Below are 22,597 nucleotides of genomic sequence, written 5' to 3' on the forward strand. Positions count from 1 at the left end.
TGGTCCAGCTTGTGGCACAGAAATTACACTTTGCAACTTTAAATGACAACTTTCCAGCTAACTGATGAATGTATAGTTATTTAGAAATGTGTATAAATAATATAAGTTAATTTTGGAAGCATAATGCTGGCTTGGACCAGGAGTATTTCATGTTGTAGAACAAGAGCTTCTCTGACTTCTCCTTGCCATGTTGGTTTTGTCACTCCTACCACAAAAAGCTTCTCTTGGACAGCTCTCAGTAGGCTTCACTTGCTCTGCTATCAGTCTACTATATAGCAGAAAACTGTCCTTGGTTCACCATATGTAAACTGCCATGACTATGCTCTAGTTCCTAAACTGGGTCCCACTTTATATTAGGTGTCTTTAACTACACTGTACTAACATTAAAATACTAACAATTCAATGTACTTATTGTGCAACTACATGTTGTGCTGCAAAATTCTCAAGGAAAATTCACATTTGCTGCAACTGAGGTTGAGGTATGGGAAGGTTTAGGGTTAGGGGTAGCATTTAGGGTTTAGGAGGAGAGTTGGGGTGGGGTTAGAATTAGTAATGCACAATGCAAAAACACTTATGTGCATAATAAGTACATTGTATCAAATGCTTAAGCGTATTGTAGTTAAATACACCTTATATAAAGTTGGTCTCTAAAATGCCCTAACCTGCTCTTGTTCTGAAACACTGGAGAGTACAGCTTAAAGTGGGCAGAAATCAGCATGAAAATCAATATGGCATACTCTGACAGAAAACAGAGTGAGTGTGTAGCAGCAAATCAATATTTTGCCAGAAAATTGACTGAGACTTTGATGTTTTATGAAATGGACACACATGCTCAGACATAGTACTGTATGTCACATTGTGTCATCATAAGTACCAAAGATGTGTGCTGAGAAAATATAATCCACTGTTTTTTTTATGTGGAGGACTAAAATTTTGAGGTATGGAAGGATATGAGCGAGACGAAGATGGAAAGAGCATATCAACAACAATGGCGTGTTTTGTTTAGGGTCTGAGAGACCCTTTCATCATCTCAGAAACATACTTAACATTGAACTATCAGGTTGGTAATATATATAATGAAAACTAAGTGACATAAAATTGAAACATGAGAACATTCATCACACATTCTCCATGAAAATGATTACTTTCGAGACTACAAATACAAAACAAACACAACTAAATGCAATGTAATTTTACATGCAGTGCTGGGTATGTTACTTCTGAAATGTAACCAGGTACTGATTACAAATGGCACAATTTAAATTGTAATCCATTACACAATATTTTAGATTATACTTTCAGGTAATATGTAATAATAATATCTTTTGGCTGATGTAATCGAGAATGTAATCATTTAATCCATAAAAAGTTTACAATAATCTGACTACGCACATTATAAAATGGAATGTAATCTGGTTACAAGTACTTGGTTTGAGTAATCTGATTATTTCATCCAGATTACATGTAATCCTACCCAGCACTGTTTACATGCAAATATTTTCTCCATGTTGCCTGGAAAATAAAAGGTTAATTTTGGAATTGATATTATTATTATTATTTTAATTTTTCTTTTTGCAGATAAATCATTGGTCTCTGGGAGCCAAAACATAAAGATAGTAAAGATAAATCTCAACAGAATATGAGGGTTAATGAGAAAGTGGACAAGAGCCAGTAGAATTTACCTTCTTGTAAGTGTGGTGAACAGGGCAGACAAACAAACTCTCACACATACACACATGGAATACAGATGACATTAGCAGACCGACCTTTTCACTGCAGGTGAGTTTCACAGTGATTATTTCATGCGGCCCTGTCTGACCCTCCTCTCCTGCTGCTCTTGTGTGAACTTTGTCTGCTATGTTAACTCAGAGTTCAGTAACTGACCGTGTATGTCACACATGAGTTTAAAGGATGATGATGAGAGGAACAAGAGGATGAAATTATAAAGACCTTGCGTTTGGCAGCCAGCTGCTCTTCGTAACGGTTAGACGAATCTCCTGGGATCTCACTGGCCCAAAGAGTCAAACCCACCATCAGGTAAGCACAGCCCATCATCAAGAGAGGGAGGAAGTAAATCAGTACTGCTACACACACATAGTACCTTCATGAAAAAGATAGATAGATAGATAGATAGATAGATAGATAGATAGATAGATAGATAGATAGATAGATAGATAGATAGATAGATAGATAGATAGATAGATAGATAGATAGATAGATGGAGGAAGAGAAAGGCATAAAGATTCATTTAAAAAAAAAAATCTAAATTTATTAATTTGGTCTCATAGAATCACGTTACTAAACCTACATCTTTACTGAATGATTTTAACATGTATTTCCAGTTTTGTGGTGGAAAAAACACTACAGACCTCAGTATTTATCAGTTCATAAACACTTACTTTTTGCTGTTCCTCACACAATGCCATCTTATAAAATCTTCACTTGACTTGTTAGGCGATATATTTTAATGTTTGCATTACATAACCAACTACATTTACACACCTGTTCAAGTATGTTCAAACCGCACAGCAGCGCGACTGACATATCGTTTCACTTGCAATGCAAAGGACCGGGGTACGAGTCGTAATGAGCACACAAGTTGCACACAAGCCAAAGGGTTTAGAGAAGCACCACAAAATGATGTGACTGATTCAGCAATTACAGCTGACACATAGTTTTATGACACTATCGCTTAGGTTTAGGTTGAATATTTAGGGTAGGGAGATCACCTTTGTTGATCAAAAATTAGATAAAGCAAAAATCTTTAAAACCTAATATGTTTGGGAGAGCATTTAGCTCTATATTACCCCTACACAGTGGGAATTTCACCTCACCTTTGCTCTGTTTGAGCTTGCTGGAACTCCACTTGTCCAATCAGATTAGAGAACCAATAACTGGTGCATATTAATAATATTAATTATTCAGACACTAATGTAGAATTGCACTGCCAATTTTAAAGCATTCTAACAAATTTACCACTCTAAAACATTTTTGGGTAACACTTTAAAATAACGGTCTGTCATTAATAGGGAACAAAGCAGGAATTAATACAGGATTAATGAGTAGTACTAACTTAACATTTTATTTACTACTATTAACTAATATGGAAACATGATTAACCAATCAGTACTATTAGCTGACGTCTGAGGTAGTTCACTGTTAAGTAATCAATCATTACTGAATTTGATTTTCCTCATTGAGAACTATCAACTAACTATGGATAATTTAAAATAACTACTAATGAATTACTAATAAAAACATTAACATGTGTCTAAAATGTGAATTAGTATGTTTTTATTGTGAACATGATCATGAAATGCGCCTTCAGGGAAACATGCGCGTGTGTTCTTTGCTGGAATTAATTTATGAACATAACAGCTCTCTATATCATGGCTGGAGTGGAGTATCATAGTCAGCTTACTTTACAGAAATATAGGGTTGTATGTGCCCAACCTGTGTATTCCAAGGTGTATCTCTTCTGTTCATTATGAATTGTTAACTTTGGCAGGTTTGTTATTGCATGAGGTCTTTTTAAAATAATTTTGGTAACCCATAAGTGTTACCATATAAAAATGAAGGAATTACTAATTATTTTAAAGTGAGGGTCATCGTAACGCATTATTAAATGAATACACTTGAATACACAATTTAAAAAAAAAAGTTTTTTTATTTTGTATTCATAGATACTGTCTGTTAAACTTACAAGAAGTGTTTAATTTTATGTGAAGGACTTTTTTTTCCTTAGTAACTTAAAGGATCCAATGAAAAAAAAAAAAAGAATTAGTGTCACGTCCATCAAGCTTCTAATCCAATCAGGGTTCAAAGAAGAGTGAGTGCGATTTTGCTCCACCCTCCCGTCACTCCGCCTATACAAGGTAAATTTCAACATACATTCTGTTCTGTTCAGACCGAACATAGGCAAAGGAGAAAAACTGTACGTATTTACAGAGTGGGCTGTCTAGGGTGGAAGTACACAGGTGGAATCAGCCTCATAGCTGCAAGATGGATTACTAAATTCCGTTTTCTATTGAAGTCTTGTGAAGATCAACACACTTGTCCTTTAGAGACATACTTTTTTATTATTTTACTTTATGTTAAGAGATAAGACTTGAAACATGTCGTAACCATGAGCACCAGCAATTAAAAGCATTATCCTGCTAAAGGTCTATAGCCTATGCAATTATGTACAATTATTTCAATGATTCATAATTCAAAGCCAGAATGATTTTATTTTTTATTTCTTTAAATGTTTAACTATCTGTTTGATTAAATGGATAAAATGTAACAAACACTTGAGTATTCATTACTAACTGACAAGTAACACCTCAGTTACTATTAATGGTTTATAATGTGTTTTCACTTTAGAATAATGGTCCAGAGAACCTTTCCCAAACCAAAGGAGCAAACGGTAAGATCTCATTAATTAATAATGCGTTACCATGGCCCTCACCTAAAATAATGGCGAAGTTAATAATTTGTAATGAACAGGTTGGGCACATACATCCCTATATTTCTGTAAGGTAAGCTGACTATGATCATGGCCGTAACCACCCTAATATTGGTCTACTGATATGGGGTTTTTCCATGGTTAATTATTACATTATTAAATATGGTCCCCATTAATCCTGAATATGTTGTTAGATCCTTGACTATGATACTCTACCAGACACTGTAGCCTTGATTTAATGACCTGTTACATTCATAAATTAATTCCCACAAATAACCCATGCATGATCTTGTTCACAATAAAACCATAATCATTCACATTTTAGACACATGTTAATGTTTTGATTAGTAATGAATTAATAGATATTTTAAATGAGCCATAGTTAGTTAATAGATCTCATGAGGCAGATTAAATTCAGTAATTATTGATTACCTAACAGTGAACTACCTTAGTCATCAGTTCGCTATTACTTACTGATTGGTTAACCATGTTTCCATATTAAGTAACTAAAGTGTTAATGTAGTACTACTAATTTGCCCTACATTAATTCTGGTATAATTACCTATTAATTATGGACCATTATTATAAAGTGTTACCCATTTTTGCTTTGCCAAATCTCTGTCACAATAAATTTGGCTGTAGGCTGAATTTAGGCACAGTTCATTCTTTACGCCTAATACATAATGTTTGGCAAAAAGTTAAGACCATGAATCAAACAAGAGACCTCCCGCACATCTAAACCAAGCACATATGAAAGATTAATATATCCCTCCACTTTTATCTCTCATAAGCACTTACATAGTGAATTAGACTGCATAATGAGTGTATTATTAAATGTAGCTGTTACAAGGAAATAAAGCCATCACAGAACACCCTTTGGATTTGCAATTACAATGCTGACTTGCAAAAACATGGAAAAATAATTTTGTTGGAAGAGTAAACAACCCATTGTTCAACAGAAGGAAGGAGAAATTAGAAATTAATTGAGGCAAGAAAGGAACTGACTGGGCTGACCAACTCATTTTTAACCACAATTGTTGCTGCTCTATTCTAAATAATTTGCTAAAAGGAACAAGTTGCTGATGTTTTCCAAGAGCAGTCATGCAGATTATAGACTAGAGAGAGAAAACACTGCATGAAATGCCCTAAGGGGTAGACTCACAGATACTTATATCAGGAATACTATCTGCGAATTTGAAGATAGTACAAGAGGTCTCGTAACATTGTTGCTTCAAGTGATTCTCTCCATGAGGAAATTGATAAAGGAGGCCATGATTAATTATACTTTCTTTCATATTTCGTAGTTATTGAAGTAGATAGAAGATATAGTGCACCCAAAAATGAAATTCTATCATCATTTGATCACCCTCAAGGTGTTTCAATCCAGTGTGACTTTTTCTGTGGAACACAAAAGGAGATGTTAGGCAGAATGACAGCCAGTCACTATTCAATTTCATTGGTGAAAAAAGATGCAATGAAAGTGAATAGTGACTGCGACTTATATGCCTAACATTTCCTTTTGTGTTCCAAGGAAGAATGAAAGTCATATGGGTTTGAAACTAAATGAGGGTAAGTATATGATAATAGAACTTTCATTCTGGGTGAACCGCGAGTCGGCAGCTGCCAAGAGTAAACAAACTATTAGCTGCTAGCTTGCTACTCAGAGGGTTGCGCTAAGTTTCCAATTCTGTTAAAAGAAATAATTACCAAAGACATAAAATACATAAAAACAGAGTGGAGTTGCATGTAGAGCATTTTAAAAAAGAAAAATTATATTTTTGATTTCTTGTCATGAAAAAAATATATTGTATATAATATAGCACACGTGAACAAATGGGTTATGTCTGCTGTACTGTTTTTGCTTTATTTATTTTATTTTTATAGCTGTAAAAAACAAATTAACAAATAATATCAGTTTTACATCTCAGACATTGTGTGTGTGTGTGTGTGTGTGTGTGTGTACAGGTTTAACCTCTATTGTGGGAACCAAATGTGTGTGTGTGTGTGTGTGTGTGTGTGTGTGTTTGTGTGTGTACAGGTTTAACCTCTATTGTGGGAACCAAATGTGTGTGTGTGTGTGTGTGTGTGTGTGTGTGTGTGTGTGTGTGTGTGTGTGTGTGTGTGTGTGTGTGTGTGTGTGTGTGTACAGGTTTAACCTCCATTGTGGGAACCAAATGTGTGTGTGTGTGTGTGTGTACAGGTTTAACCTCTATTGTGGGAACCAAATGTGTGTGTCTGTGTGTGTGTGTGTGTGTGTGTGTGTGTGTGTGTGTGTACAGGTTTAACCTCCATTGTGGGAACCAAATGTCCCCACATGGATAGTAAAACCTGAGATCACCTACATTGTGGGGAACAACCAGCAGTCCCCATGAGGGAAATGGCTTAGAAAACATACAAAACAATGTTTTTATGAAAATGTAAAAAGCAAAATGGTTTCTGTGAGGGTTAGTTTAGGGTTAGGGTATAGAAATTAATGTTTAGGGGGTAGGGTAAGATTCAGAATTCAGAAACAGAATCAGCTTTATTGCCAGGTATGCTTACATATACAAGGAATTTGTCTTGGTGACAGGAACTTCCAACGCACAACAATACAATACTCACATATATATATATATATATATATATATATATATATATATATATATATACATATACACACACCTATATACATATATTTTATATACAGTGCAAGGGATTGTAATGGCAGAAGAGGTAGGATGTGTTGCATAAATATAAAAAGACTCAAATGTGAATTGCACATAATTATACACATAATGCACATAATTATTGCTAATTGGGGCAATAAGAGATGGATAGCCTGAGGGAAAAAACTGTGCCTGAGGGTTCTGGTGCTCAGTGCTCTGTAGTGTCGGCCAGAAGGCAACAGTTCAAAAAGGTAGTGGGCTGGGTGAGTGGGGTCCAGAGTGATTCTTCCAGCCTTTTTTCTCACTCTGGAAGTGTACAGTTCTTGAAGGGAGGGCAGGTGGCAACCAGTAATCCTCTCAGCTGTCCAAACTGTCCTCTTTAGTCTTCTGATATCCGATTTCATAGCTGGACCAAACCAGACAGTAACTGAAGTGCAGAGGACAGACTTAATGACTGCTGAGTAGAACTGTATCAGCAGTGCATTTATACGAAAATAAAAATATTTCACATAGCACCTAAATGGACAAGATATACATCGAATGCAGCTCCCATTCTCAGGAATGCAAATGTACATTATATTGTATTGCCCTAATACCACAGTAATACAAACATTTCTTTTATGTGCCTATCACAGTTGCTGTAAGCCCCAAGAAGCCAAATAAATTATATCCGCTTTTATCTCAGGCAGTTTAAAGAAAATGCTATTTTTTTACCTGGGTGTGAGCATGCTTGGGTGAATAATCCAATGATATATTTTAGATGTCTAGAACAAAATATGCCATCCAGCAGGAAAAGCATGTTAAACATATCATCAGAAAAATATATTTGATATACTGTGATGAAAAGATTTTATATATCAGCGCAAAGCAGAGGATCTCTGCTTCCTAACGACACCTAGATTGAGCTTCTTGTAAACTCAGAGGCTATAAGACATTCCATGAGGGTGGTGCTTAAACTATCTTTGAGGGCTAAAATGCGTTAGAGTGCCGCACCTACATTTCAGATCTGTATATATTGAAATATATTTATTTGGGGGGGTTCTCTGAAAAATGAGACCAATTTTTTGCAATGAATCCACAGTATGTGTGAATGGTGAGCTTATAAATTTGAGTGTGAAAAATTGTGGGTGACAGTATTCTCGACAAATCGTCTTTTTTAGCAAGTAACATATAACTATGAGGAGATAGGGCATGTGGTTGAAGAGAGCTCAGACTAGCTAAGGGGGAAAGCCAAGTGATTTTTCATCTGAGGATATGGAAACTTAATCAACATTAATATTCCTTTATGTAATATCATAACACTTAAGTGGCAGAGTGCGATTATAAGTAATGGAGTAAATTAGAATGCCATATGTCAGAACAATGGATAAATTCATCATCGCAGGTAATGATGAGATGCAGCACTATGCCAGCTAGACTGATTCCTTTCAGGACCAAAACCAAGTCTGTCTGCTTATAACAAAGTGACTGACAGAATGGTGCTGAAGCAAAACGCTGCCAGTTTGGAGGTATGTCTCAGCATCACACTTCCTATTTGGTTACCATCTTTCAGGTTTTGAGTCCAAATATGTCAATGTTTGCTTGCTATAATGCCACACAGCAGTAGGTGATGATATTTAAAATAGGAGTTATAGTTCAGCACCATATTTAGGGAAAATGAGCATTAAGTACATTGCAACGCTTCAGTGGTAATTAAAAAAAGGTTAATGAGAGTAACTGATGCACATGCTAACAGAATGTTTGCTTTTTTAATAGCTTGGAGAACTGACTAAAAATGCACTTTTAGGAACAAATACACATTTTTGTGACTCTTGCTATCTCAACCATCGAAGAAACCACCACATCTGATAGAAGACATTTGAAATAATAGAGAGAAATTGGCAATTATCTTTATTTAAATCTAGCCCATGAATCTGTAAAAGTACTGTATGCAGACTACCAGGTGGAAACCTAATTACAAAACAAAGAAAGGCTGTGTTTTCTCATTCTCACCTCCCATGTCTTCCAGCTTGTCCACTAAAACTTTCCTGGATCTCTAATCTTCGAAGGGAACATTTGCTAAAGCAATCTTTGAATTTATTATTTCAGAATTTGAGCACTATGGTTTGCTTTGACTTTTTGTGGATTTAGACATGAAGTCAAATATCTGGAAAAATAAGAAGAGAGAGAGAGAGAGAGAGAGAGAGAGAGAGAGAGAGAGACTGGTATTATTACGTCTGATAGAGTTCACATGTGTTGGACAGGGTGATTATACCTTATTTAGCGATACTTCAAATCAGAGCCTGCCACTACTGCTCATCCATCCATCATCCATCTTCTCAATCCGCTTGTCCTATGTAGGGTAGTGCTGAAGCCTATCCCAGCAGTCTCGGGCCAAAGGCCAGTCCATCACAGGGCAAACACAGACAGACATTCACATCCACACTTGCACTCTCACCTATGGACAATTTAGAATTTCCTAGTCACTTAACCTGCATGTTTTTGCACTGTGGGGGAAACCGGAGCACCCGGAGAAAACCCACGCAAACACGGGGAGAATATGCAAACTCCACCACATTGCTCATGTTACTCTGCAATACAAATGATGTGTGTTAGCCGGCTATATACACTGTTCCATTATGAGACCCCTCATTAGATCAAATATTTCACATTACTGCTACAGAAACCCTCTGGGTTGAATTCATTAAACAGTGAAACCACTTTATGCAGTATTTCTGAGCAAAAACCTAATTTACCAACCACACAAACCCTGTTTCACCAGGTGCTAAATGTGCTGCATCAGCATTGTGCCTTCAGTATTTCAATGTGATCTCATGAGTATTCATATGTATTATTACGTAAAGTATGGTTCTAGCATACAAACATTTGCTTACGTCTGCATAGACACTGAAACATACTGTACATAACTGATGTACGCATCTAAAATATAATAATTTTACTTATAACTTTAGAGATCATTTATGAATCCTTATTGACTCCATGAATATTGAAATTAAGTTTATTTTATTGTATTTATAATCAATGAGATTAATTAAATGTTCTATGTCATATTAAACTCGTCATAATTCCCACCAAGACTACACTTTTAAATGTTAAATTAAATAAAAAAAAATGTAATGGTTTAATCATTAATTACTTAATTCTTGTTTTGTTTGCTGTGGGACAGAAAAAAAGAGATTTAAGAATACACTGCAGCTAAAAAAAAATACACAAAAGGCACCATATAACAATCATAAAAGTAATCCATTTGCAACAGAACTCCAGGTTCGGGTATGGGAAGGAGGAGACGTGGAGCAGTAATACGCTTTAGGTAATGCTTGTATTTCTCTTCTCTTTCTGTGCAGCAGATGCACTCTTTTCAGGTTCTTTCACTCAGTTTAATAATTCACTCTCATAAATAAACAAACTTCTTTACAAACCCTCAATAGCTTCGGTACGCAAATTCAGCAGTTGGTAACACTGCACACTCGTTCTCTCTCTCTCTTCTGGCGTGTTCCGTGGTTTTAAGGGGTCTCTCCACTATCACTTAATTGAGAAACAGCATTTAGAAACCAGCTCAACCAGCTTGATGAGCTACACCACTTACTCTCTCCCGCAGACAGACATACGACCACGCCCCCATCACCACATACCCCCACTGCCCGACTCAGGCCGGGGCAACATCCGGCCAGCCAATTTCTGGAGAGAAAGTCAGCCACAGCCATCTGCGCCACCGTTCTGTGGACCACCTCAAATTTGAATGGCTGAAGTGCCAGGTACCCATGGGTGATCTGTGCATTGGTATCCTTCATGTAGTGGAGCCACTGGAGTTGGGCATGATCTGAACAGAGGGTGAAGGCATGCCCCAGCAGGTAGAAGCAGAGGGTGAGGACCGCCCACCTGATCACCAAACACTCCTCTGCAATGGTGCTTCAGTTTGGAGCATGTAAGAGCGGTCCCCCACAGAGTGCAGATTTTACTTTTAGAAAAGCCCGTTGGCATGACTCCGTCCACTGGACCGGTTCGGGAGCCCCCTTTCGAGTGAGATCAGTCAGCGGGTTGGTGAAATCAGAGTGTGGCGGGGGGCGTGGTCAAGCGCCCGTCCGGGAGAGAAAGCGGTAAGGGCGCTTGCACCTGAGCTAAATTATGTGTAACACCTGTCCCTAATTTCAGTGAGCATGGGGAGAGCGGCATAAAAGCAGCCACAGAACCTCCAGTGGGGAGAGAGTCAGTAAGGAAGAAAAGCCATACTAAAGCTGTAGACTGTCTATAAAGCTGTATAAAGGCTAAAAGTGTGTTAATTAAAAGTCTTACCATTGAATTGGAAACCCTGTTGCCTGTGTCATCCTTCGTGGAGAGTTTTACACAGAGAAACTAAGCCCAAACCTTCGGTAGTTGCCAACCAGCCACAGAAACTGTCTCACCTCCTTTTTGGTCTTGGGCGCTGGGTAGGCTGCGATCACTGCGAACCCCAGATACCGAACTTCCCCCCCACCCAATTGCACGCTGCAGCGGGCAGGGCCCAATGCATGTGCCGCTGCCAGACATTACTGTAAATTATTATATAATCTAGATTGCAGCAGTATATGCCATATGTGGCCTGAGAATTTTGTCCATGAGACGCTGGAATATGGCAGGGGCCCAAACAAACCGTACAGATGGGTCATGTATTGGTTAGAAAAAGCATTTTTTTCCTCAGGAGATTGGAGTTAAGGGAATTTTTCAATAATCCTTTGTTTAATCCAGTGTTGAATAAAATTGAACTGCACCCAACTGATCGAGCAATTCTTCAATCTGTGGCATTGGGTATGTGTCAAATTTAGACACAAACCTATGAACCGGGGTGAACCTACAGGACCGGGGTGAACTGATTAGGTTTGAGCGTCACCTCTGGCCCGAGCTCTGCCCTCTCCGGAACTATTATCGCCAAGTCTACAGGGACCGCCTGCTGATTTTAGGAGGTTGAGATGGTAAACGTGCTCCACCCGTATCCGTTCGCTTAACCTTATAATCGAGATCTCCAACTCACCGTGTGACCTGAAAGGGCCACTTGGCGAGTAATTTAGAGTTTGAGGTGGGTAGTAATACAAGCACTTTATCTCCCGGTGCGAATTCCCATAGTAGAGTGCACCTGTCATACAGCCAGCTTTGACATTTGAGCAAATTCCTCTGTGGTAACTGACCCAAGGTTTGGAGTTCTGTTCTAAGATCAAGAACGTACACTATTTCGTTTTTCATTTTTGAAGGTGCCTCCTCACAAGCTTCCTGTGTGATGTTGAGCGCTGCCGACGCCCATACAGCAGCTCAAACGGGGAAAATCCTGTGGAGGTTTGAGGGACCTCTCACACAATAACAGAGGCTCGAGCCACTTATCCCAATTTCTAGCATCCTCGTGTATGAACACACGGACCACGTTTTTCAGGGTTTTATTAAATCGTTCCACCAACCCATGTGGGTGGTAAATACTGGTGCAAATCGATTTAATACCTAATCATTTGTACAGTTTGTGTAGTGTTTTTTACATAAATGTAGTGCCCTGATCAGTGAGGATTTCTTTCGGAATCCCCACTTGGGAGATTATTCTGAAGAGTGCCAAGGCAACACTACATGCTGAGATGTTGTGCAGGGGCACTGCTTCTGGATATCACATTGCATAGTCCACCAGAACTAATGCAAAGCGATGGCTGTGTGCAGTCTGTTCTATTGGCCTGATAAGGTCCATATGAATTCTTTCAAAGGGTACTTCAATCAGCGGTAGAGGACACAATGGGTGGCCGGTGGATTTACCAACTGACATTCACGTCATGCCGCATACCACTTGCGAACATACCTGTGAATGCCCGTCCAAATAAAACAACAACAACAAAAAAAATAGCCATAATTTAGTTTATTGTTCTTTCCAGTCCTAAATGGCCAGCCATTGGATAATGGTGAGCTGCCTGGAAAAGTGATTCCCGACGGCTCTTCGGGACTAATAACTGGGTTGTATTTTCTGGCAGATGGCAGCGGCAAGGACTCCACGACTGTACATCCCCCCTCCTTCCTGGGTTTTGGCACCAGTGTAACAGGGTTCAGGATGTATCATCATCCTTGTGTATTTAAGCCCGGTTATTAGTTCATTCATGGTCAGTTGTTAAATGTAATGTATGTCCTTGACTGTGTTCCTGCCCATGCCCTCCATGGATGTTTCTCTTGTTTATATTTAGTTTTTCCCCTCGTGGATGTTTTATTTGTTCCCTGTGTTGTTTTGTTATTTTGAGTTATCCTGTTCACTTTTTGTTCTTCCATTAAAAACTGCATGTAGATCCTCACTCCTCGTCTGCCTTTGTTACAGGTCTTTATTCCCCTCCTAGCTGATTAGGACAATTAAACGCAGGGCGTGCATGACCTCCTCCTCATCACATATGCCATCGGAGATTATAATGCAGTACATTGTCATTTGGACTACCTTTGTACTGCTTTATGCCATTTTTTGCAATAAATTATTTGTAACACAGTCCAATGGAAAGGAGGAGGCGAGAACCGGCTTAACAATATAAATAATAGTTTAATAAAAAACTTAAGCAAAAGACAAACACACAGCTGTCGGTCAGCTGTCCATAACACACTCTCTCTCTGTCGCGCTGCCGTCTCCAGTCGCCTTTATCCCTCTCGGGCTTAATCAGCCTAATTATGGGCCGGGTGTGCGGAATCACGGCCCTCCGCCCTGCCACATTATTGTTATTATATTTATATGTAGGATTTGTATGTAGGTTATATGGGTAGGATTTCAAAAACATTATATATATATATTTGTTATAATAGTATATTGTAAATGAATGTCATTGTACATTTCTCTGACTGTTTTTTATTGTTAAAAATCTGCCATGCTTAGGCCAAGGGATCTAAAATATCTATAAAATAGTAAGGATGTAACTACAAATATTATAATATAATATATAACCAGTCTGGCCATTTTCATATAGAGTAAACATTAGAGACTGTTGTGCGTGAAAATATGTAACGATTGAGGACTGAGGCTGACAAAGGTTGAGGATCCAAGTGCAGTTGGCCACTTGGGAGCTGGCCACTTGGCAAGGACAGGGACCGGGTCAGGGGGCCTGGGAGGAGGCCACTGGACAGGGACTGGGTCAGGGGGCCTGGGAAGAGGCCAAAGTACTGGGACCGGGTCAGGGGCCCTGGGAGAAGGCCACACTAAGGGGACAGGTTTGAGTGGCCCGGGAGCTGGCCACAAGGCAAGGGCTGGTTCAGGGAACCTGGGAGGTGGCCACGGGACAGGGACAGGTCTAGGAGGCCTGGGAGGCAGCCTCAGGACAGGGACAGGTCCCGGAGGCGGAGCTGAGAGGGGCTCTGGAGATGGAGCTGAGGGAGGCTCTGGAGGCGGAGCCGCAGGAGGTTCTGAAGGCAGAGCCATAGGAGGCTCCGGAGGAGGCTCGGAAGGCAGAGCTGTGGATGGTTCGAGAGACTTGAGGGGTGGAGCCCTGGGAGGCTCGAGAGGCTTGAGGGGCGGAGCCCTGGAAGGCTCGAGAGGCTTGAGGGGCGGAGCCCTGGAAGGCTCGAGGGGATTGAGGGGCGGAGCCCTGGAAGGCTCGAGGGGCTGAGCCCTGGAAGGCTCGAGAGGCTTGAGGGACGGAGCCCTGGAAGGCTCGAGGGGCTTGAGGGGCGGAGCCCTGGAAGGCTCGAGAGGCTTGAGAGGCGGAGCTCTGGGAAGCTCAGAGGGCAGAGCTCTGGAAAGCTCGGGAGGCGGAGCTCTGGAAGGCTCAGGAAGCTCGGAAGGCGGGGCTCTGGAACACTCGGAAGGCGGAGCTCTGGAACGCTCGGAAGGCGGAGCTCTGGAAGGCTCGGAAGGCGGAGCTCTGGAAGGCTCAGAAGGCGGAGCTCTGGAAGGCTCAAGGAGCCCGGAAGGCGGGGCTCTGGAAAGCCCGGAAGGCGGAGCTCTGGTAAGCTCGGAAGGCGGAGCTCTGGTAAGCTCAGGAAGCCCGGAAGGCGGGGCTCTGGAAAGCCCGGAAGGCGGGGCTCTGGAAAGCCCGGAAGGCGGGGCTCTGGAAAGCCCGGAAGGCGGGGCTCTGGAAAGCCCGGAAGGCGGGGCTCTGGAAAGCTCGGGAAACTCGGAAGGCGGAGCTCTGGAAAGCTCGGGAAACTTGGAAGGCGGAGCTCTGGAAAGCTCGGGAGGAGGAGCCCTGGAAGACTCGAGCGACTTGGGAGGTGCTGGCTCTAGGACGGGCTCGACCACTGGCGCTGGCTCTGGGACGGTCCTGGCTACTGGCGCTGGCTCTTGGACGGTCACGGCCACTGGCGCTGGCTCAGGGACGGTCACGGCCACTGGCGCTGGCTCAGGGACGGTCGAGGCCACTGGCCTTGGCTCAGGGACGGTCGAGGCTACAGGCGCTGGCTCAGGGACGGTCGAGGCTACAGGCGCTGGCTCAGGGACGGTCGAGGCTACAGGCGCTGGCTCAGGGACGGTCGAGGCTATCGGCTCTGGCTCACTGACGTCTGATGCTACTGGCGCTGGCTCGGGGACGGTCGAGGGCTCAGGTTCGCTCACCGTGGCTGACGAGGACTCAGGCTCGCTCACCGTGACATGCGTGGGCTCTAGCTCGCTCACCGTGACATGCGTGGGCTCTAGCTCGCTCACCGTGACATGCGTGGGCTCTAGCTCGCTCACCGTGACATGCGTGGGCTCTAGCTCGCAGACCGGGGCAGGTGCGGGCCGGGAGGCGGAAGCCCGTCTTCTCTCCCTCCTCCGGGCAGACGAAGTGGGCCGCGCTGGCTCATGGAAGGCGACTGGCGACGCTGGAACGCTGTTCCTGGTCGGCGTGACTTCAGGCTCGCTGGCCGGGGTAGGCGTAGGCTCTGGCTCGCAGACCGGGGCAGGCGTGAACGGGGAGCCGCACAACAGCAAGGTTAACACCAGGAAGTCGCGGAGAGTCCAGCCGCGTGATGCCGGCGGCAGCCGCTCCTTCAGCCAGCCACTCAGGTTTTCCCTGAAGAAGACCACCAGGGAGGAGTCTGAGAAGTCCGCAACAGCCGCCAGTTTAAGGAAGTCGTGGAAGTGGGCCTCAATAGGACGGTCCTCTTGCCTCAGGCAGAGCAGGTGGTATCTGGCGCGTAATACTGCTGGATCCATGGTGTGGTCTTTCGTTCTGTAACGATTGAGGACTGAGGCCGACAAAGGTTGAGGATCCAAGTGCAGTTAACTTTATTTAAACGAATGGAAACAAACAGAGATGAACAAACAAAACTACCACGATGGGCAAAAATGAAAACAAAACACGAAAACACTGGAACTGGGAACACAGGCATGGGAACGAACATCACTTACATACAACCACGTTCACAAACAATCAACGAAAGACAGGGACTAAACCAAAAACCAGGATATATATACATGAACATAGAACTAAGGGGCCAATGAACAAACAGAACACCAAACAAGATAACGAGGGAAGCAAATGGCAAACTTAACGAGGGCAGGTGAAAACAATGAACAGTGAACACGAGGGCTGACAGGAAGACTATGGAGGTACAAGGGTGACAAAAGTGAAAACTAAGGAATAACAAAAGTGACAAAATTACAAACAAAGGGCAACAGTGAGACAAGACAGGGTAACCGTTACAAAATCCCAGGAGATCAACAGTTACAGAAATACTCAAACCAGCCTGTCTGACATCAACAATCAAGCCACAGTCAATCACTGAGATCACATTTTTCCCCATTCTGTGTCTTCCTAATAAAGTTCTCAGTGAGTGTATTTTTAATATATTTTTTAAAAAATATTTTACACAATCACTGCCTGGGGAAAGCTGGAGATAAACTAAATTTTATTTTTAATGGGATGTTTTTTTTATTTTCTAGCTTTCATGGCAGCAGTAATTCATCAAATGATAAACAAATGATAGAGAAGAGCATTTTAACCAAGCATACATCCAGATGCACTGTGAAGATGCGCACACTTGCAACATTTTAAACAGCCAGTTCAGGTGTCTGAGTTGTGAAGCAAAGCTGTCAGGTCTTCTGCACCCCCCATAACCTAACACTCAGAACCAGCCTGCAAACTGAGAAACCACATCATGCAAACTAAGTTCAGCACAGATTTTTGGGTGTGTTTGCATTATTCCTTGCTAAAACAATACAAATGCTGCCCTAGCTGGGTGCAGTCTGATGTACAGTTGTGTGTAAAAAGGTATGTCTGAGCGTGTAAAAATGCCTTTGTGTGCTCGTGCAGTATGCAGCCTGACTGTTTAACCAGAGGATGAATGGGTCAACAGGGGTAAGATGACACGCAGCACAATGCTAGCACTCCTCAAAGCCTCCTGTTCAAGTGATTTTAGAGTCCACATGAGTGTCAGGTTGGTCTATGTGTGTTTGATAGAGAAAGTGACAGAGCAAATATATGCTTAAATGTCAGTATGTAAGTGTATGAATGTTATGTGAGCAACATACAAATAATGTGTTGGCACTTAAACACAAGTGTGCATGCTCTTGTCAGGTATGTCTCATGTGAGATTTCATGACACAGTGGTCTATTAATACTCTGGCATGTGTCTGCAGCCTATTATAACACCCACCCAGGCAAAGCCTTGAAAAATAGCTAGACTGTGCTGCACAATGCTTCAAACCCTACAGTTTGTGGGCTATACAACAGAACTGTTTTCAGTTGTAATCAAACTATAATTTTAACACGAGATAAGTCTCATCTCAGCTTTCCCCACTTAACCCATCTGTCCCTGTCATTATGACTTAATTATAAAAAAATAATAGGTGCTACATCCATTCAGACATGGACAGTGCAATTGTTAATCATGCTATTCATTGCTGACTGACAGACAAATACACTCAACAAGGGTATGTTTGATGTTTGAATGTGAGGAGTGTTTTTGAATAGTCAATTCTCAATGAGTGTAGTAATTATACAGTATAATGAATACTCTGAGCTAGAAGTATCACACATACTGTGTACTTACTGTATGTACAAAATGTTTTGTCTGCTAATTTGAAAATATGTGCTTCATGTGGTAGCATCTCAGTGGTTTTATTCAAGTCCAAAATATATAAAATGACTGACTCAACCTAACTACATTAGGTTCCAACTACGAAAGAAATATTAAGGATCAGATATAGCTCCTAAAACTAACAGCTGCACATTTTCAATAGTGTAGTACTGTTTCAATGGTGAATAGTGTTTATCAAAAGTGGGAAAGCGTTATTTTTGGTATATTATCGTTGCTTCCAAAAGCTACTCAGACTGCTACTGGAACAGTAATATTTCATAACATAAATTATAAACAGTTTTTTTTTTTTGCAACAAATTTAATAAAATATCAGACAACGAAAGCTAAAATGACAAATTACAGAAAAATTACATTAAAGTTACATTACAGAATAGTTACATTACAGAAAGGGAATCTCTGAGACGCAAAAATAACAGGACAAATATACTGCATATTAACTGAAAGCCCAATGTCCAATAGGCAGTAAGATGCAGATTTAATGCAGATAGAGCTCAAAAAGCTCCTGTAGACTCACAGAGAATCAAGACGTATGGGCGAAACCACAAATTATGTGTTTAGAGTTTCTCATCCGAGGATCAATCAACATCGATCTATTGCATAATTGATTTGAACTATACAAGTAAATGCCACAGACTATTCCATGGGGCTCTACGAGCCATGCGCCCACTGACTTCTATGGGCATATTCATGTAGAAAAATATTTAGTGGACGCCGTGCTTCCTATGTAGTCTTAAAGAAATCAACATTGGATGGTTTGGCTTCCCCATTATCTCTGTGTGAAATCTGTTTGTAACTATTAAAGGGATAGTTCATGCATAAATTCTGTCATAATTTATTCACCCTCATGTGGTTCCATACCAATACAACCTTCTTTCCTCTGTGAAACACAAAAGATGTTTGCCTCAATCAACAATTATTTGAATTGTATAAAATAAATATGCAAAGTAAGTGAATGGTGAGTGATGCAAGTATTCTGCCTGACATTTCCTTTGTGTTCCATGTAAGAAAGAAGGCTATTCAGTTTTGGAACAACATGAGGGTTATTGGATATATATTTAACCGTTTAATGCATATCTCAGGTCTTTAGTGACCTGGGACTTCATTCCACCCCCTGTATCTCATCCATTTTTTGCAGTTATGCTCACGCTTCTTTACTATTCCTCAACTTTTCACTTCTGAATAGTATAACAACAAAAATGGCAAAACTGCAAAAAAAAAATTAAAAAAACATTTAAAACAGCTTAATTACCAAAAGTGTATACGGTCAATGATGACACTAGATACGTAATTGTTAGGAATTCCTTGTCTTGTTTCACTGTTGCCCTTTGTCTGCTACCTTTGCATTCCTTAGTTTTCACTTTTGTCTTTTGGTTAGCCTTCGTGTTCACTTGTCATTGTTTAGAACTACACTTCCCAGAATCCACCTGCCATCTTCACTGCCATTTTGTTCATTGTTTTCACCTGTATCTCATTCAGTCATCACTCACTGTGTATTTAAGCCCTGCTTTTTGTTCACCCCTTGTCGTTCTTTGAATGTTGTTGTTAGCCTGGTATGTGTTCCCTGCCCATGTTTTCTAGTTTTATGTTTTATTTCCCCATTGAGGGTTTTTCCTTTGTTCCCGTGTTTTGTGTTTTGCCTGTTTGTTTACTTAATAAAGTTGAACTGCGATTGGATCCGCATCTCCTCGTCTGCTTCGCTGCCTCCATTCGTAACAGAACAAACGACCAAACATGGATCCAGCGGTTCGAAAAGCGAGTTGTCAGCTGCTCAGCCTTAGTCAGGGAAATCGTCCGGTGGAGGACCACATCCGCGATTTCCTCGCGATTGCGAGTGCCACCGAATTCCCTGACTCCGACCTGGTGGGGTTTTTCCGGGCGAGTTACTCGAGTCTCTCGAGTCTGCCAGGGCTCCTCCTCCCGAGATTCCCAGGGCTCCGCCTCTCGAGCCTCCCTCTGCTCTGCCTCCTGAGCCTCCCATGGCTCTGCCCCCTGAGCCTCCCGAGCTTTCCATGGTTCCTCCTCCCTCGGCTCTGCCTCCTGAGCCTCCCACGGCTCCGCCCCCTGAGGCCTCTGAGCCTCCAGAGTCTCCCTCAGCTGAGCCTCCCGAGCCTCCTACGGCTCCGCCTCCCGAGCCTCCTGCAGCTCCGCCCCCTGAGCCTCCCAAGCTTTCCATAGTTCCTCCTCCCACGGCTCCGCCCCCTGAGGCCTCTGAGCCTCCAGAGCCTCCTTCAGCTCCGCCTCCAGAGCCTCCCTCAGCTCCGCCTCCAGAGGCTCCCTCAGCTGAGCCTCCCGCGGCTCCGCCTCCCGAGCCTCCCGCGGCTCCGCCTCCCGAGCCTCCCGCGGCTCCGCCTCCCGAGCCTCCTACGGCTTCACCGCCAGAGCCTTCCAGGTCACCGCCTTTGTGGCCTCCTCCCAGGCCTCCTGATCCTGTTCCCGTCCTGTGGCCTTCCCCCAGGCCTCCTGACCCGGTCCCTGTCCTGTGGCCTCCTCCCAGGCCTCCTGACCCTGTTCCCGTCCTGTGACCTCTTCCAAGGCCCCCTGACCCAGTCCCTGTCCTGTGGCCTCCTCCCAGACCTCCTGACCCAGTCCCTGTCCTGTGGCCTCCTCCCAGGCCTCCTGACCCAGTCCCTGTCCTGTGGCCTCCTCCCAGGCCTCCTGATCCAGTCCCTGTCCTGTGGCCTCCTCCCAGGCCCCCTGACCCAGTCCCTGTCCTGTGGCCTCCTCCCAGGCCCCCTGACCCTGTTCCCGTCCTGTGGCCTCCTCCCAGGCCTCCTGACCCTGTTCCCGTCCTGTGGCCTCCTCCCAGGCCCCCAGACCCAGTCCCTGTCCAGTGGCCTCCTCCCAGGTTCCCCAAACCTGTCCTTGCCCGGTGGCCAGCTCCCAGACCACCTGAACCTGTCCTTGCCCTTTGTGCCCCCTTGGACTTCCTGCCTGCCATCTGTGCCCCCTTGGACTTCCTGCCTGCCATCTGTGCCCCCTTGGACTTCCTGCCTGCCCTTTGTGCCCCCTTGGACTTCCTGTCTACCCTTCATTGCCCCCTGGACTGCCTGTCTGCCCGTCGTTGCCCCCCTTGGTCTGTCTGCCCACCACAAGCTCCCCCCCCAGTCAATGGACATTTTTTGTTTTATGTTGATCGTCTGGAATCCGATCCTTGAGGGGGGGGCTATGTTAGGAATTCCTTGTCTTGTTTCACTGTTGCCCTTTGTCTGCCACCTTTGCATTCCTTAGTTTTCACTTTTGTCTTTTGGTTAGCCTTCGTGTTCACTTATCATTTTTTAGAACTACACTTCCCAGAATCCACCTGCCATCTTCACTGCCATTTTGTTCATTGTTTTCACCTGTATCTCATTCAGTCATCACTCACTGTGTATTTAAGCCCTGCTTTTTGTTCACCCCTTGTCGTTCGTTGAATGTTGTTGTTAGCCTGGTATGTGTTCCCTGCCCGTGTTTTCTAGTTTTATGTTTTATTTCCCCATTGAGGGTTTTTCCTTTGTTCCCATGTTTTGTGTTTTGCCTGTTTGTTTACTTAAGTTGAACTGCGATTGGATCCGCATCTCCTCGTCTGCTTCGCTGCCTCCATTCGTAACAGTAATAGTGTCATGTATATAATTTTTTTTGCACTTCCATAAATCATATATTTATATATATATGATGAGAGAGATAGATATATATATATATATATATATTTACAAGAAAAATGAGTACTATAGTCATGCAAATTACTACAATATCACATTGATTTTCTGTGTGACACTGGTGAATTATCAGTATTCAATATGCATGTTCACATTCTGTACATAACATACATGCTATTTCTTACTCAAGGGGGTGCTAATATGTCAGTGATTGACTTGATTTACATTTGACATTACTTCCACGTTGCTTCTTCGTCAAATAGCAAACTATAGCAAGTGTAACACATGAACAGTATGATGTGGCTATTGTCATTTCTGTGTACTATTGAAATTATGAAAATTGTGCATCTATTCAGACTAAAAATGTTCCTGAGAAAATGCATATGTGTAGCTTATGTGTAGATTATGTGTTATGCGTAGCCCAATATGTGTTCGACAGTTGCGTCTCATGAAAATTTCAGTGTGGAAGTAATGAATACTGTTTCATCATCTCTTTGATAGGTCAAAAATAAAACATCAATATATTTCAGAATCTATTCTATTCTATTATTCTCTTGAAAATGTTTTGAACATTTTACACTATCTGGGCATTTTGTAGATCTATTTGTGATAGATATAAGTTACGGGTCTCCAAAGACGCAAGTGTGTAAAAATGTTTTGTGAAACACCCATGCATTTAAGGGTTAAGAAGATAAGCAGATGAGCTACACTAAACTGTTTTTTATTCATATACTGTAGGGCAAACAGATGACTGCAGAATAATGAGTCCAATCTTTAAACTGGTGTTGTGGAATGACGGTGCTTAAGAGGGTTTGGATGGTATCTGGATTACAGCACAAACATCTCATTGTGCTTAGATGATCTCCTACTGAGTCCAT

General features: G+C 42.2%; 1 protein-coding gene across 1 annotated transcript in view; it reads right to left on the bottom strand.

The window, feature by feature from the left end:
* Nucleotides 1-22,597, bottom strand: part of tacr1a (tachykinin receptor 1a) — a 34,657-nt gene that overhangs the window by 1,359 nt on the left and 10,701 nt on the right. Inside the window, exon 3 of the mRNA XM_052106529.1 lies at nucleotides 1,951-2,101. Within this exon, the coding sequence (XP_051962489.1) occupies nucleotides 1,951-2,101 (151 nt within the window). The remainder of the gene's footprint in view (nucleotides 1-1,950; nucleotides 2,102-22,597) is intronic.

Source organism: Xyrauchen texanus, chromosome 3, assembly GCF_025860055.1.
Source record: "Xyrauchen texanus isolate HMW12.3.18 chromosome 3, RBS_HiC_50CHRs, whole genome shotgun sequence".
Classification (NCBI taxonomy): Eukaryota; Metazoa; Chordata; class Actinopteri; order Cypriniformes; family Catostomidae; genus Xyrauchen; species Xyrauchen texanus.